The sequence below is a fragment of the Neolamprologus multifasciatus genome, chromosome 20, assembly GCF_963576455.1.
Source record: "Neolamprologus multifasciatus chromosome 20, fNeoMul1.2, whole genome shotgun sequence".
In the NCBI taxonomy this organism is placed as follows: domain Eukaryota; kingdom Metazoa; phylum Chordata; class Actinopteri; order Cichliformes; family Cichlidae; genus Neolamprologus; species Neolamprologus multifasciatus.
The window spans coordinates 8,977,521-8,993,673 of NC_140458.1; the positions used below are offsets into that span (position 1 = coordinate 8,977,521).

Below are 16,153 nucleotides of genomic sequence, written 5' to 3' on the forward strand. Positions count from 1 at the left end.
TGTTTTTCTGACATTAAAAAACGTTTCAAAGAGAAGAATGAGAGGAAGAGACGGTAAGAGAGGAACAGTTAATTAATAATTAATCACAGACGGCAATAAATTGATAAATGGATTGTCATGATGCTTTTTCATCACAGTTCATAGTCAGTCTGTAAAGATGATACCAGTTTATCGTGCAGACAGGGAATGAAAAGCTGCCAACTTCCAGTTAACAGCTTTATTCTGGAGACCACAGCTCGCTGGATGCACATATCCTACAGATCTGATTCACATTTCATGTTACATGATTATATGAAGTCTGACTCCGGTGTTTCCATCATCCAGCTAGGATATCCTTCCAAAGGACCCTGCAAAACACAGAACGATGAACACTTTTCAGATATTTTTTTTTTAACTTTTAATAGAAAGTTTTTTAAACTTTTTGTTTTTACAGGTGCAATAATAAGCTTTCACCGCTCGATCTTACAGATAAGTATAGACAAAGATTTTGCGTTGGTCCCTGCTGGTTATTGGAACAATACATCACTGCTGCCACCATATTGTTCAGTGGGAGCTGGGGCGTCTAATCCATACATATCCCAACCCTCTGAATTTACAAGTGATTAAACTGTTCTGGTTAGCTATAAATGTCAGTACTGTACAAAAGGCTTATATTCTGTTGATAACTGTAATATTTAAACAACATAATTATAAAACACAATAATAACTCAATATTACAGCTCTCTGCAGATGCTTTTTTGACCGACAGGAATACTCCCATACTTCTCATGTCTTGAGTCTGTTATCTTCAGTGCTGTGGTTCATGAATGCCTTTTAACTTTATCTTTTGGGAATCTGCAGACAAAACAAGTCCATCTGAACAACACTTTGGAGGTCTGACGGTTTCTGTAGATACAAATCAAGAATATATGTCAGTTAGCTGTTACTGAGCTGTTAGTACCATGAAAAAGACTTAACAGTCAGATAATTTAGGACAACTTAACACAGTAACACAAACTGTGACTAATACCATTTTGTGTCAGGATAGTCCATGAACATTAAGTCAGTTTTAAAAACAGACTGCTTATTATGACTATTGCTTTTCTTTCACTAGAGCGTAAAAAATCAGCACAAACATTTATGTTCAGTCTAAAGAGACACAAGGCCTGATATAACATGTGTCTAAGGGATATCATCAGAAGATACCAATTCATATCAAAATTCTCAAAATATGACAATAATTGTTTAATGTTTGTTTTTAAACCTTTCTTTTCTACAAGCTTCAGCAAGCAGAATCATGGTCTGAATGCACTGATGTGCCAAACATATTCGATTTGCCAAGAGGATCCCTATAAACTCTATACAGGCTCCTTTTGCTGACCGATTTCTTTTTATTTAATTAATTTTATACATGTATAGTGTAATAATGCCTGAGCCGACAGCTGGAAGTAAAGAGAATACAAAAGAAAATAGAAAAGGGGACAAACAGGAGAAAAGATTAGATCACAGGTCAAAGCACAAAGAAAGCACAACATGTTATCTACTCTAGCAAAAGGACACACTGTCGCTGAAAGAGAGGAAAAACAAAAAAACAGATACACAAACAAACACACACCCATCCACGTCAAGTTTGTTTTGTCCTTTTATTACATCTACCATAGACAGTATCTGTACCGAGGCTGCAGGTCTGGAAGTGACAGAGGCACCATGCGCCTATCCTCCATGCGACTAGTGCAGCTGCCATGACGGCTCTGCCCAGACTTGTTTATTAGAAGTAAAAGTCAACATGGAACTACTTTGCATTATTATTATCAGCTCTGTGACATCAGCTCTGTTCCATAGCCTAATTGGGAACCATCCTAACAATTCAGCCTGTGTCCTCTCAACAACTGTAATATTAACATTTTAAATAAATGGTCTGCCACCACCATGTCAGTGATATAAAACTTTTTTTTTATAAAGGGGCTAATTTTAAATACAAGGAACATTCCGTTTGTTTGTTTTCTTGCTTTTTTGTAACTATGTTATTTAATTGGGTATCAACAATCATATAACTAACACTGATATTAGTACTGACTACTACATTTCTAGTATCATAACATCCCTAACACGTCTATATCTACATTAGACGACAACCAGCCGTTGGCATAAAGTAGCTTAGCATAAAGACAGGAATCACCTGAAAGCAGCTAGCAAAAGAAGCACCTACCAGCACCTCTAACACATAACACTGTTTAAGTGTAACACCAACAATCTGCTGTTAATTAAAAGGGTGCTGTGAGTCAAACTCTTTCTTCAGGCATCCATCCATTCCACCTAAACCCCCACAAAAACAAATAACTGGGACTTTCTATACTTTAGCTTTTACTTCCTTTTTTTAAAAGGCCAAAGACTGAAAAGGCACAGCCAGCCAAGAGTTTCTGATAAGTTGTTTAACTGATTGATTTTCATTTGTTCTGCCAATGATGCACAGCTAAGATGCAACCACTTCTACTGGGCTCTCATGCTTCTAATTAGGAGAGTTTTATGAGCTGTAAGCAGCGACTGTGTGTAGGCAGAGGAAACTAATGTCTGTTGTTTAGCTTGGGGACTTCAGCCTTACTGTCTTACTTTGCTGCCTAATACAAGCATGGAAGAAGCTATCTCTCTTAGCTCTAGTTTGAACAGAATTTTGACTAAAAATGTCACTGCATGATTTAAAGACATTGAATCTTTTTCATTAATCTTAAAGGCAAGTTACGTCAAACTCCATTGCTGGCTTATAACAACTGCTAGCATTCAATTATTTTCAATGAGAAGTCGCAGTGCTTTTAGTGTAGTTCACAGACGTGAACAAAAAAATTGGTTTAAGAAACAAAGAAAACCACATCTTTTACTGAACCCCTGTGAGTGCTGGGCCTACAGAAGGGCTGACCCTTTCAGGCTCCATCTGGCGAGTCACCATGGGCCACCAGGTGCTCTACCCCGAGCACCCCACAGGGTGGGGCCCCCGTCACAGTGTTGCTTTGTATATTAAAACCACAGTAGTCTCATCTGAATAAAGTGAATGGAAAACATAGAAAACAGACCCACTTATTGTGTAAGTGTTGTTTGTTTACATTGCTGTTCTCATATTTACATCACAGAGAGCCATAACACTTCCCTGACTCCAGACAGATGCAGGGCTGGTGGCGTTGGACACACAGCAGAATGCCTCCCATGTGAAAAGCCCCTTTGTTTCAGAACTACACCCACCAACATTTTTCCAACGTTATTCAACCAAGAAGTGAAATGTATCCTTGGCACAGATACGCATAATTACAGCAGCAGGTTTTACAAGAACAGGAGAAAACAGAGTGGATAAATCTCACACAAGCATAGAGAGCATGCAAGTTTTAACCTGCCTGCCTGCCTGGATTTGAACCTGAGCCCTCCTGCTGTGGGACGGCAGCACAAACTATGGAGCCATCGTCAATATTTTTTTTCCAGTTATTTTCATCATAAAACATGTAATTTTAATTCTAAGCTAAACCACTGCTAGCTAAAGATTAATTTTTAATTGACAGGAATAGGAGTCAGAAATTTTAATGTGAAAAATGTCAAACTGTGTCTTGAAAGTCAAGGACTGGGAAGACTGAAAACACACACACACTCACCTCTGCTGAGCAGCTGCAGGTTGCGTCCCTCCTCCTGCACCTGGAGCTGCAGCACTTGTTGCAGCAGCTCCTGTCGAAGTGTCTCCTGCACTAAACCCATGCGCTCCAGCTTCTCCCCATTCAGGCGCAGTAACGCTCGGCCTTTAAGGTGATGACAAAGTCATTTTTTACAATTAAACTGTAATTCATGAATTCACTAGTGGGACTGTTTTTCTACTATCTCAGACCTGTGATGGCGTGGTGGGAGAACGCTTCCACATAGGTCAGGTAGTTGTGTGGACAGTGTTTCTTCAGCCACTTGCACACATCTTGTTGAGACCAAAGAACAACAGGACGGATCAGGCTGGGCTGTGTTGGGCTCGTGTGATATATCCCATAATTGTCACTGGAGCGGTACTGTAGATAAGAAGGCAGACAGGAAAACATACAGATAAATGCAGAGGGTTAGTGATATAAGGGGACATTTAATGCTTTATTTTTCTTATTTCTGTCATATGTGTACCATTGCAGTAGAGGATGTTCACATCAAACTTGGGTAAAGCTGCACATATTGAGGTCAGAGTATGTGCAAATTAATAATAATAATAATAATGGATTGCATTTATATATATATATAGCGCTTTTCAAGGAACCTAATGCACTCTACAATTCCACTATTCATTCACTCTGACATTCACACACTGGTGGAGGCGAGGTGAATATCGCTCCATCGGCCCCTCTGGCCAACACCAGTAGGCGGTAGGTGAAGTGGAAAAGGACACAACAACCGAGACAGACAGAGCTGGGATTGAACCAGCAACCTTCAGGTTGCATATGCACTTCCCAACCCCTTGAGCCACGGTGAGCGAAACCAAACTCGCAGGTTTAAAACGGCACTAAATACACAACTTCAGACAGTTTTTCTACTCTTGGTTCCAAATGATGTCAAACAGAGTGCATATACCTAATATTGTTATTACCAGGACACACACTGGCTTTGAGCACAGAAAACCATCCACCACCTTTTAAAATCATGTGTTTCTGAGGGGGAGCCAATCAGAACAGACAGGCTGGTCTTAAAGGGTAAGGTAGCTGAAGTAGCTAACAGAAGAAGAACACAGAGGTTACAGCAATGCTCAGTCTTAGATAAAAAAGGATTATTTTGAACTTTAAATCTTGAAATCTACAGGCACCAACCACAGAAGACGTAGCTGTAGCTCAGGCGGTAGAGCAGGTCATCTGTTAATTGGCAGGATGGTGGTTTGATCCCTGGCTGCTCCACTATGCATGCCAAATGTCCCTAGGAAAGATAGTAACCCCAAGTTTTTCTCTGATGAATGTGTGTGATTGATAGACAGAAAGCACTTAAGCACAGAAAAGTGTTTGCGTGGCTGAATGAGGCTCCTCGGTTTGCAGCCTTCTCCCTTGTTGCTGTGTTTAAAAATGCCAGGTTGATTCTTGTGAAGGACGAGGTACGAGGTACTGCCACCAAATGCAAAACCCCCAAAATGGACTTGAATCAAGCTGAGCATGTGCTAGTGAAAAAGAGGCTTAAGGAGATTTTTCAAATAGAGAGATACTAAGATAAGTAAACAGACAGCATTTTTCAGAGGTGAGATCTGTTCAACGACTCAAAGTCCTTTGCACTATTACTACACTAATCTAAAGAGCTTGGAAATAACAGCAACTGAACTTCTTCAAGTCTCTTGAAGACCTTTCGCCTCTTATCCGAGAAGCTGCTTCAGTTCAACTGAAAAGGTGAAATGTCTTCAAGAAACATAACAAAGTGCAGTTGCTTTTCTTTCCATGCTCCTTAGATGACCATGACCTGGATGACTGAGAATCTACACAGATATCAGAATCAGAATCAGAATACTTTATTAATCCCGAAGGAAATTAGGGTTACAGCAGGCAGCACGCTAATGGCGCATGCGCTACTTCCACTTCTTTGGTTTCAGTATTTAGGTCTAAGACATGCCAACAGGAGGAGCCAGGGATTGAGTTAGTGAATCATCCTTCAATTAGCTGAAGGCCAGTTCTACCTCCCTTGTGCACACTAGAGACGTGTATCCCTTAATTTATCTCTTAAAAAAGAAAGTCTTAAACTTCACAGTAACATGTTCACACAGGGGACATACTGTACTGATGTGCTTTGTGCTGGGATAGATAACCTACCACAGGCATACCTCTCATTAACTGCCAAAGATATTCAGTTATCGGTGGCGTTTGACTGCTAGGAGATGTCTCCCATGAAAATATATCCAGAGGAATCGCACAAAATTCAGACTCTATTTAAAACCTGAATGAACCTTAAAGCTCTTTTAATCTTTTCGCCTGCTGTTGCCGCTGTGCATCCATACAACCCACATCTATCATGCGCTGTGTACAAATCTGCACACTGTCTTTTATTCACTGTACACAACATGTGCACACAGCCAATTAACTGAGCATCTGCTGGGAGGATTGTAAAATGAATATTGAGTATCACATTTCATTTCACATGCCTTATATACATCAAAAGATGACAAGTTTGGGCCTCTACAGGGCTAGAACATGTTTCAGCCTCATTAAAGAACACAGGGGTGATCGTTGCCATATGTATAGGCAGTGTAGGCACATCTGTGTAGCTGTGAAGTTCCCTAGAAGAGTGGCGAACAAGCAGCAGCAGCAACAGCAGCAGCAGAAAAGCACACAAAGACATGCATGTAGGCCAGTGTCATGTTGAGATTCAGCTCTTTTATCTTATAGATGTACAGGATGCAAAACTGGTGTTGTAATCAAGCTGCGCCTTTGATCAGCCAATCACTTTTTTAAAAATTTAGCAAGTTCAGCAGTTCATTTGCAAGATAAAAAATATCACATCTGGCTGATGTGCAAGAGTCAGTGGAGCAAAAGTTTTGCAGGAGGGTCTGCCTGATATGTCAGGATGCAGTGGTGTTAAAAACATTCTTATTCTCAAAATAGAACCAAAGATGGTGAGTTTGATATATTTCTTTAAGCATGTTCATCACTTCACCAACAATTTTTTGATCCATAGGATGTCAGCAATGATTCATTTCATTAAAATATAATATTAATAATAAGAACAATAATAGCAAGAAGAAAGAAAGTATTCAACTCCTTTTTTTTCTTTTTAGCCATCAGAATTACTGTCTGAAGGCCAAGAAAGATGCCCAGCGGATTTACTTTACCAAGTGGATCATCACAGCCTTGCCGTATTGGTCCATTTGATTGACCTTTATTATTATTTATTTATTTATGTATTTTTATTTTCAATTGTTACAGACAGGACAGACAAAGCATTCTACTCCTGCATGAATCACAGACTCTGGAGAATTTGCAGTCTTTCCATAACACATTTTCCATAACACAATGGTGATCTGCACTAAAAATCGAAGTAACTAAAAAAGAAGTTTGCTTGCTTTTGGTTTTGACACCGGAGTGTAGTGCAAGCATACAGATACTGAAAGTATATCAACAATATCCATCCATTCTCCTCCTTATCAGGAAGCCGGAGTACACATGCAAACACGGAGAAAACATGCAAACTACACTCGGCCAGATGGAGGATTTGAACTCAGGACCTTCAGTAGTGCTAACCACCACACCACCATGCCACCCTGCTTATTTTTAAGTCTCTTTTATTGTGATCAGTAATTAATTTGTGATGAAATATACAAATGACAAAACTGCTACATAATGTGAGTACTCTTCTATTTATATTTGGAGAGAATGAATGACATTGGGCTTCGAGCTGTGAGCTGAAACAACCAAAATATCAATGTTTTGCGAGAAGTTTTTAATCAATAATCACTTTTGGGTTGTTTAATGTAATTTAATATATGATGTTACACAATTTTTAAAGACATAGAGGAGTTTTAACTGTGCACGATGACAAATTACTTAGTAATGATGTCGTCCTGTGTGGTTTACTCGCACACAGGGCGACATTTACAGTCTTTCTGTCACGTCATTGTGGTCCTCAGTGTGAGCCTCACCTGGTGAGATTTTTCAGATTATGCTGATTATGGTTTTTAGCTGGAATATGCTCTTCCCCAACAATAAATAAGAAGCCAGTTATTCTGTTTGTTTTTGTATTTGGCATAGCTGAACACTCAATAGAGGATTTGAGGTTTGGAGCCGAGTGCACTCAGTTTGTTTTGCCCCCCCTGTGTAAATTTTGTTTAACACAAAGAACAATAATTTGTCTTGAAGTTTTCACACAATAAATCAAGCAGCTAATGATATTAAACTTTTATTTCTCCAAAAACATGCGGTGCTGATCAAGAAAGTGACCTATTCTGCTTTACTTCAGAGTGATTACTGCTTTCTGATTACAGTTTTGTCTCACTGGGAGGTTTACTGCCGAGTTTTTTTGTGAGCGGGGATGTCGGACGTGATGTGCATCATTTTCACTGACATGCTGCAGATACTGTTGCTGTGGCAATGCAGTTAATGGGGATCTAAATAACAAAGAAAGACACATTCAGAGTTTGAATAAAGTATTTTTCTGGCTCTGACTGACTTCTAATGCACCATGAATACTTTTATGGTGAGCTTTTATCTTTAGACTTCCTTCTCACCCTCTGGATTTTCTTTCATCACTTCCATTTATGCAGCAAACACTTTTTCTTCACTTCACACCCTACCTTTTGTAAAAACCTGAGCCCTCGTGTTTGGCTTGTATTTGAATAAATGTGGTCGGAGTGATCGCACAAAGGATTTCTACTTATTGGTATTTTTTAAACATTGTTTGATTAGGAGTGAACATTTCCCTTAATTCATTAAAAATAAAATGAGTCAGATGTCCTTCAATATGCAAAAAAATCCCCCCAAATCCCCAAAAGCTCCATTTCTAATTTGGCTGCAGGTTATGATTTTTCATTATTAATTGTTTTGTGAATAAAACGACTGTTTGCCCAGTAAAATGTCAGAATATGTGAAAATTGACCACAGTCATGTAAAGTTGGAGTTGTAAAACTTTTTGAGGCCAGAGATCCCTTAGAGGCAGAACAAGAACCATCGCAAAACCCTAGCAGTGATTTAGTTGGATAAGGGTCACTTGAGGACTAATTAGGTATGCATCTTCAGCTGCTCGTTAATGCAGATATCTAATCAGCCAATCACATGGCAGCAACTTGACCTCAACGACCTGCTGAAATTCAAACTTAAAGCATGACGTGGCTGTTGGTGCCAGACAGGCTGGTCTGAATATTTCAGAAACTGTTAATCTACTGAGATTTTCTCTCACACACACACGCACACACATACACACACACGCACACACATTTTCATATCTTAGTGAGGATATCTAACTAACATAATGCTTTCCCTAGCCGCTTACCCAACCTAACCATCAAAAATGAATTCCTAACCCTTAACCAAATACACACACGCAGAAATGCCTTGTTGATGCCAGAGGTCAGAGGAGAGTGCCCAGACTGCTTCAGAGAACCAGTCGTTAAATAAATGGTAAATGGCCTGCATTTGTATAGCGCTTTACTCAGTCCCTAAGGACCCCAAAGCGCTTTACACTACATTCAGGCATTCACCCATACTGGCAATGGCAAGCTACATTGTAGCCACAGCTGCCCTGGGGCACACTGACAGAGGCGAGGCTGCCCAACACTGGCGCCACCAGGCCCTCTGACCACCAGCAGTAGTAGGCAAACATGGGGTTAGTATCTTGCCCAAGGATATTTGGCATGCAGCCAGGAGACAGCCTGGGATCGAACCACCGACCGTCTGATTAGCGGCTGACCTGCTCTGCCACCTGAGCTACAGCCACCCAATAAAACCAAGGTTTGCAGATGAGCATCTCTGAATGCACAACATCTTGAAAGCACATATGCTACAGCAGCAGAAGACCACACCAGGTACCACTCCTGTCAGCTAAGAACTGCAGCTGACAGGTTTAAATAGGTGAGTTTTGATACCTACGTATTGTTACTGACCATCCCCATCCCTTTACAATATACCCATCTTCCGATGGGTATAACGCACCATGTCACAAAGCTCAAATAATCTCAAATGCTTTCATGAACATGAGTTCATTCTACTAAGATGACCTCTGCAGTCACCAGATCTCAATCCAATAGAGCACTTTTGGGATGTGGTGCAGCAGCAGATTCACATCATTGATGTACAGCTGACATATCTGCAGCAGCTGTGTGATGCTATCACGTCAATATGGACCAAAAGTTATGTATTTATATGTATAGCTATGTATATTTTCATATTATTTATATTTTAAATTGTGTTTTAAGCTCTGGTTTCTTATTGTTTAATTTTTAGTGTAGTGAAGCATTTATTGCAGTAGTAGTTTAATATTTTAAAACCTCAAATATGGGCCTATTTCTCATGGTCAAAACTTAAGAAGTATATCTCAGTAAACATATGCACCAAAGCCTCTTCTTGCTGGTTCTATTAATAAATCTAAACAGGTTGAGGAATACTAAAGACCTTTTATTAAGGCATATTAAGCGCACCAGTTTAGAATCAGAAGTTAATATATAGTTTATATTCTAACTAAAAAAACAACAACAACCCACACACATAAATTATGAAGTCATTACCAAAAACATTCCAAATAATTTTCCTTTCAGCGGTTACTATATGTATTTTGCTGCTCTGAGTCCACAGCTGTGAAGTATAAAAACAATATAGAGACCATAATGAGTGTTTGGATGCCTGTGAGAGGTGGCAGAGATGCATACTGACAGAGTGAATACGAGAACAGCAGGCAAAAAAAAAGTAAGTGGAAAAACTTAACAATGGAGGAATTGAAAATACTGTAAACACATTACAATGCAGCACAGACACACAACACTGATTAAGTTCATGTGCGTCGAGACAAAAATAAACAGACCACTACTTTATGTGCATCCAAGAGGATTGAAGCAAAGACATAATGCATTGCATACAACTATGTTATCAGCCCAGCCCAGTTCTATGTTTGCAGCTTTAGCTTCAGCTTGTAACAGCCTTTTAAAGAGCCTTTCATGGGGCGAAGACAAAGGCATGGGCTCTCTGACTTGTAACCAAGAGCTTTAAATGAGGCCAGCTTACAGTATAAATGGGTTGTCTCTGCTGCCCAAACTGGCTGTGTGAAGAGACAATGCTGTATCAGATAACAAAAAACTATTAATTTATAACGGAACAGAATGACTACTGGAAGTAGATATGAGGACGTTTTCACGCGAGAAGATCTATAGAAATGGCTAACTGTTTATTATCCTGAAACAACAGGCACAGGCTGGATACTATCAGGCAGTTAGGATCAAAATAAATTCAACTTTTCTCTGCTCTCAGTCAACAAGCACAGTGGTGGTGCAGCATAGTGCGATCATAGGAAGACCTGTGCTATTTAAAGCTAAAAGGCTGTTAGAGCTCACCAACCCGCTGGGGAGAGGGCAACTTTCATTCTCTACTAACAAAGTGTCCATTTACAACAATAGATGATGACCGGCTTCATTTCTCAGACTATGAGGTTTTTTTTTTATTTCAGACTTCCGTGCAGAAATCTGAGAGGAGAATATATGAGCATGTGCTTATATATTGCTAATGCAACAAACACAGCAGTTTCTTGTATGAGCAGTGCAACTTTTTCATGTCTGCAAGAAGTCAGTGGAATGGAAAATAAAAAATAAAACCGGAAACACATAACACCACTAATTTCTTGATATCGCCATCGGCGCAGTTTACATAAATCACAATAGTTATTTTTAGTGAAACACAACAGTGCTTAATAGCCATGGAAACGGAATGGCTATAAATGGTTATTATACTGACAAGTTATGTAGATGTGGATTACCCTCAATTTATTAAACATATTGATGCATTAGTAATTTGAAAAATCTCCCAGGCACAGGCACTGGCTCAGGTCCAGGACTGGCTTACGAAATTATGTCTTATACTAAATATCAAACAGTGTGTATGATGTGCAGAAAACAACCAGCAGAGAGGACACACTCCAGCGTGTTCACTGCAAGGCGAGGACATGACGTTGTAAACAAGTTTAAGTATCTTGGACTCAAAATGAACTCTATTTAACCTTTAAAAGTCCTTCTACTAAGTTATCTAACATCATAAAATGCAACGTTAAAAGATTTTGCTACCTGGCCACTAAGAGGTGGAACGACATTTTATTCAGTGCAAACATATTTCAAAAAAGCCACTAAAAGCTTTGATTTTCAAAAAAGTAATTTTCATTTCATCCTGGTAGCATCAAATAACAACAACAATATTTTGATCTTAGTGGATTTTTAAAAATGTATATACTTAAAAACATAGGTGACTGTGAAGTAGCTCATGTCAGTAAAAAGAACTAAATATTGCCATTGCTTATTAATTGTAATAAAGCAGAATTCCTACTTTTAAGCCACATTTCAAACAGCACATTGTGGCAAACCAGTTCTATAGTTGTTTTTAACTTTGGATGATGCAGGACTTGGATTATTTTTTTGACTTTGTGTGTCTTTGTGTGCTTTTGAATGCAAGCTACCCAGGGGATGCGGATCTAAATTAATCCAGCATATTATATTTTCCTGCTAATGTTCATTAACATGCACTGCCTCTGTTACATAAACATATAAAGTAAGGCTTTTATATTGGTCATCTCTGAGTCCTTGTGGATGTTACATGTTATTACAACACCTGTAAGTCATCCACGGTGCGTTGAGGTGGCTATCTCCATGTAGTGAACTGTATTACAAAAACCAATGTATTTGGAATCAGATACAGAGAGAAGTGTATATATCCACACACATTTATTTTGATGCCTTCAACACAGATCAGCAAAGCCACTGGTACAAATAGGATTGTAACATCATAGACATAGTGTATGGCTTACAAGAAGCTCTACATCTATGTCCAGATAGAGTCTGTTTATTTGGCTAAAGGTGCTTAAATGCTTGATTTTCTGACTGGCCCTCTTGTTTACATTTCACCACAGTCATATCTGTGACCATTAGTTTAAGCAGTCATGCCTGCAACCAGCTAATCATGCCCAGATAGGCGGCCGTGTTTTCAGATACGCACATAGTTCACGTGAAAAACTTTAGTCGGAAACTTGTCATTATTTTTCTCTGCAGTATCAGAAAAAACTCTAAACTGAGTGAAAGAGTAAAGGTTTCAGTGTCTGACCTGAGAAACTATCGGCACAGGACCTTTCTTCTTTTCTTTCATTAGGTTTGCATTCTTACATTTCTTGTTAATTTTTTTTAGCAATTAAATTAATCTTTAACATATTAGAATTCCAAAGAAAATATATATGGTTTTCCTAACTCTGGATTTGTGGCAAACATCATCAAGCTTAATTAGGCAGAAAGTAATATATCACCCTGAGCTTCAAGAATAAAGAAAACCTAAGGGGATCATGACAACATGCACCAGGTGCGCTTTTCGACATGTTGAAGTCATGTAGGTGCTCAGTACCTGCAGGGCCTCGGTCCCCGGCTGCTGTAGCAGCTTCACTGTTCTGCCTCCCGCTGTCTTCTGGCCGCGGCCGTCATGCCAGGTCAGGTTCCCACCTGTCCGTCGACTCAGCTGGTGCTTAAAGTCCTCGGGCAGAGCCCTGTACTCCACAGCTGGCCTGCAGAAACTGAAACTGGATGCAGCTGGAGAAATAAAGGGAGGGGGTATAATGATTAGACAGGCAGACCTGCTGACAGTGTAAAAACAGCATGGGACTACTTCCCTACTCCCTCGCTCTGCATGACTTAGAAACAAAAGGCAGGGTTGAAACCATATGGATAACCTGCCATTCAGGAATGGTCTCCTTAGCAAATTCCTGCAAATCTGCTCTATTGACACAAACCAGGCTTGAGTTAGTTATCTGAGCCTTGATAAGATCGTAGATAAATCCTGGAAGTCGGCGTTCAGGTACCACAATTACTTTGTGAAAAGCTTGTAGAGTTGTGAGACAAGCCACTTTCTCATCATTAGGACGAGGCCTGCAGGCAGATATCCAAACTGACTCAACAGCAGGTGGCTTCCCAACATCCAGTAATTAAAGAGTGTGCAACTACAGTAAACACGCTGTTACTGGCACAGATTCTGGCAGAAAGCCACGGGTCATTACACATTCATGTGCCAGATTGGAAGGATTTTCTTACCACGTTTGAAGCTCCGTGTGCAGCTTGTGTTTGCGTGTGCGCTAATGTGCATTTTCAATATCTTAAGTTGACTAAGAGAATTTGAAAAGAGGACAGAACGAGAGAGGCTGTCAGGGGGAAACGAGGTTTTGAGGAGATGAAAGAGTGCCTTCGTTTCTCCTGCTTTGTGCTTCTCTTTTCTGTCATTCACCATCTCCCACCGAGAGCGGAGCCAGGCTGCGTCCTGCAATTATCAAGGCAAACCAGCACTATCAGGTTATTACGAAAAAAAACTTGGTGTGCGATTTTTGGTTTCTTTGAGGTTTTACTCGAGGCATGTACGAACCCTCCTTCAGAGTGTTACTCACCCAGGCTGCCGCTGTAAACACAAATGTGCCCCTTTCATGGATGTATTATGCATAATTAAGACTATTTGTCAGAGCCTTTTCCCTTCAAATGGAGAAAAAAACCTTCTCTTTAAAAAGTGCCAGTACTGGAAAGGAAACGCTTTCATGATCAAAATCCTTACTAAACAAATTATGAAGTGTGTGGCCTGCCTGCAATATCTTTAATCTTGTATTTTGGATGAATATAGTTAAATTAAAGCTCTTATTTGGGGTATTTAAAATTCTGACTTGGCACACATCTTTACCTATCAGAAATATGCACATCAGGACTTCAGAAGCTAGCTGCTGGGAGTTAATTCCATTAAGAGCAAACCAAGGCAGAAAAGTGACCACAGCAACAGTCACACTGATAGTAGCGATGCTGGATGCGCTGTCCATTTCAGCACTGTGTCACTGATCATCAGCGACCCCCTTCTGTTCCTTTCTTATGCATAATATTCTTATAATGTCTGAATGCATGTATATGACAGAGTCTGTTTTTAATAGATTTAATGTGGCAGCATTTAGCTGCACTTTACTTCAGGGAGCTCTTTCCAGCTGAGGCCACTTACGTAACAGATAAACTGGTTTAGCAAGTATTGAGTTAAAGTAATGGAATCAGCGTGCTTTAGATTTCGGCGGAATGCGAGTCGGACTATTTAGAAAAGAGTTACTGATTATTATTATTAATAATATTGAAGTGTAACCTTCCTACCGTCTACAGCCATGATGTTTTCTCGGAGACAGCCTAGTGGAAGTCTCCCATCTTCTCCGGTGACCGACACACGGGCTGCGGGTCCAGCTCTTCCCCTCTGTGTGCGCTCCGCTCACCGACAAAAGTTTCACTGAGGTCTGGCAGGAGCAGCGACGCTCCACATCCTCTGACCTGAGCTGCTGGGCTAAGTGGGGATTTAAAAAAAAAAATAAACAAACAACCACGTCTTAAAACCAGTTCACGTCGTCCTCGGTGTCACTGCTGCTGTCTGTGAAGCCGAAGTTGCAGAAGACTGGACAAGAATGTCCCCGAGCAGCTGGCTGACTGGTTCCGCGGGCTCAGGAGGGCGCGAGCATGTGCGCGCGCGCGCGTATTTGTGTGTGGTTTTCGTCAGTGTCGTGAGAATCAGATGCGCGGCTTTTTCTCAAGAGCATGCATGAGCACAGCGAGCTCAAAGTGCAGCCCCGGGCCCTGTAATTAACGCAGCCAGTGGAGACTCTGAAAAACAGCCGGATGAAAAGGCTTCTCATAGCTGCAGCATCCACCATAAGGAATTCCCCTTTGCCTTTTCTTAAAGAAAGGGAGCTCTGTGCGCGCCCGTGGGCACTGCGCCCTCCCTGTGATGGACCCTCTATGTCGGGTCTGTGCAGAAGAGCTGCAGGACGGTGACTGTTCCTGCTCACACCTGCCCTTGCACTCACTTTATTGGCCACATTTGGCCGCAGAGTAAAAGAAAGACCTCCGTAGGAGAAGAAGAACACAAAACTTTAAGCATCCAACATAACCCAAAATACAATCAAAGCCATGCAAAAGACTTTCTTTCTGTCTGTCTTTCTTTCTTATTTTTCTCACTCAAAACAAAAGGAATACGAACAAGCGTAAACAGAAGTAAGAAAAAGCTACATTTGGTTTCATCATTGCCTTAAAGGGCTGATGAGCAAAAGGCGGAAGAAAAAGGGGCTGCTTTTTCTTTTTTTTTTTTTTTTTAAGGGTAAAGTGAATAAGCTCTAATTTTAACTTCTGTGTTTTGACATAATTATCAGAACCTGTTTCACAAACTTCTATTAATGTGGTTTTGTTTCTCTCTGTTCATCACCACTGTAGATAAGAAAGGCTTTCCATATATTGGTAATAAACAGTAACAGCCGTTTAAGGATCAATATCCCCTCACCAGCTGGTACTGGGTTGGAAGTTTTAATGTCTTCCTTGTGGTGTAGATTCAACAGTGTGGTCTGTACAGACAGGACAGCATCACTCTTGTTACACCATCACCAGCCTGAAGACTGACAGAAGGCAGAGTTGCTCCTTGCTTTCATGCTGTTTACATCAGCCATTTGAATATCGAACAATAGAAAAAATACACGA

The 16,153-nt window shown here is 40.3% G+C and overlaps 1 protein-coding gene across 1 annotated transcript; it reads right to left on the reverse strand.

Moving 5' to 3' along the window:
- Window positions 1-22: 22 nt before the first annotated feature.
- Window positions 23-14,816, reverse strand: samd10a (sterile alpha motif domain containing 10a). The gene is made up of 6 exons (XM_085144842.1): window positions 14,789-14,816; window positions 13,029-13,210; window positions 3,842-4,010; window positions 3,615-3,755; window positions 763-885; window positions 23-347 (listed from the first exon to the last, which is right to left on the reverse strand). The coding sequence occupies exons 1-5, from the start codon at window positions 14,799-14,801 to the stop codon at window positions 788-790; spliced, it is 603 nt and encodes a 200-aa protein (XP_085000968.1). The 5' UTR covers window positions 14,802-14,816; the 3' UTR covers window positions 23-347; window positions 763-787.
- Between the last annotated feature and the right edge of the window lie 1,337 nt (window positions 14,817-16,153).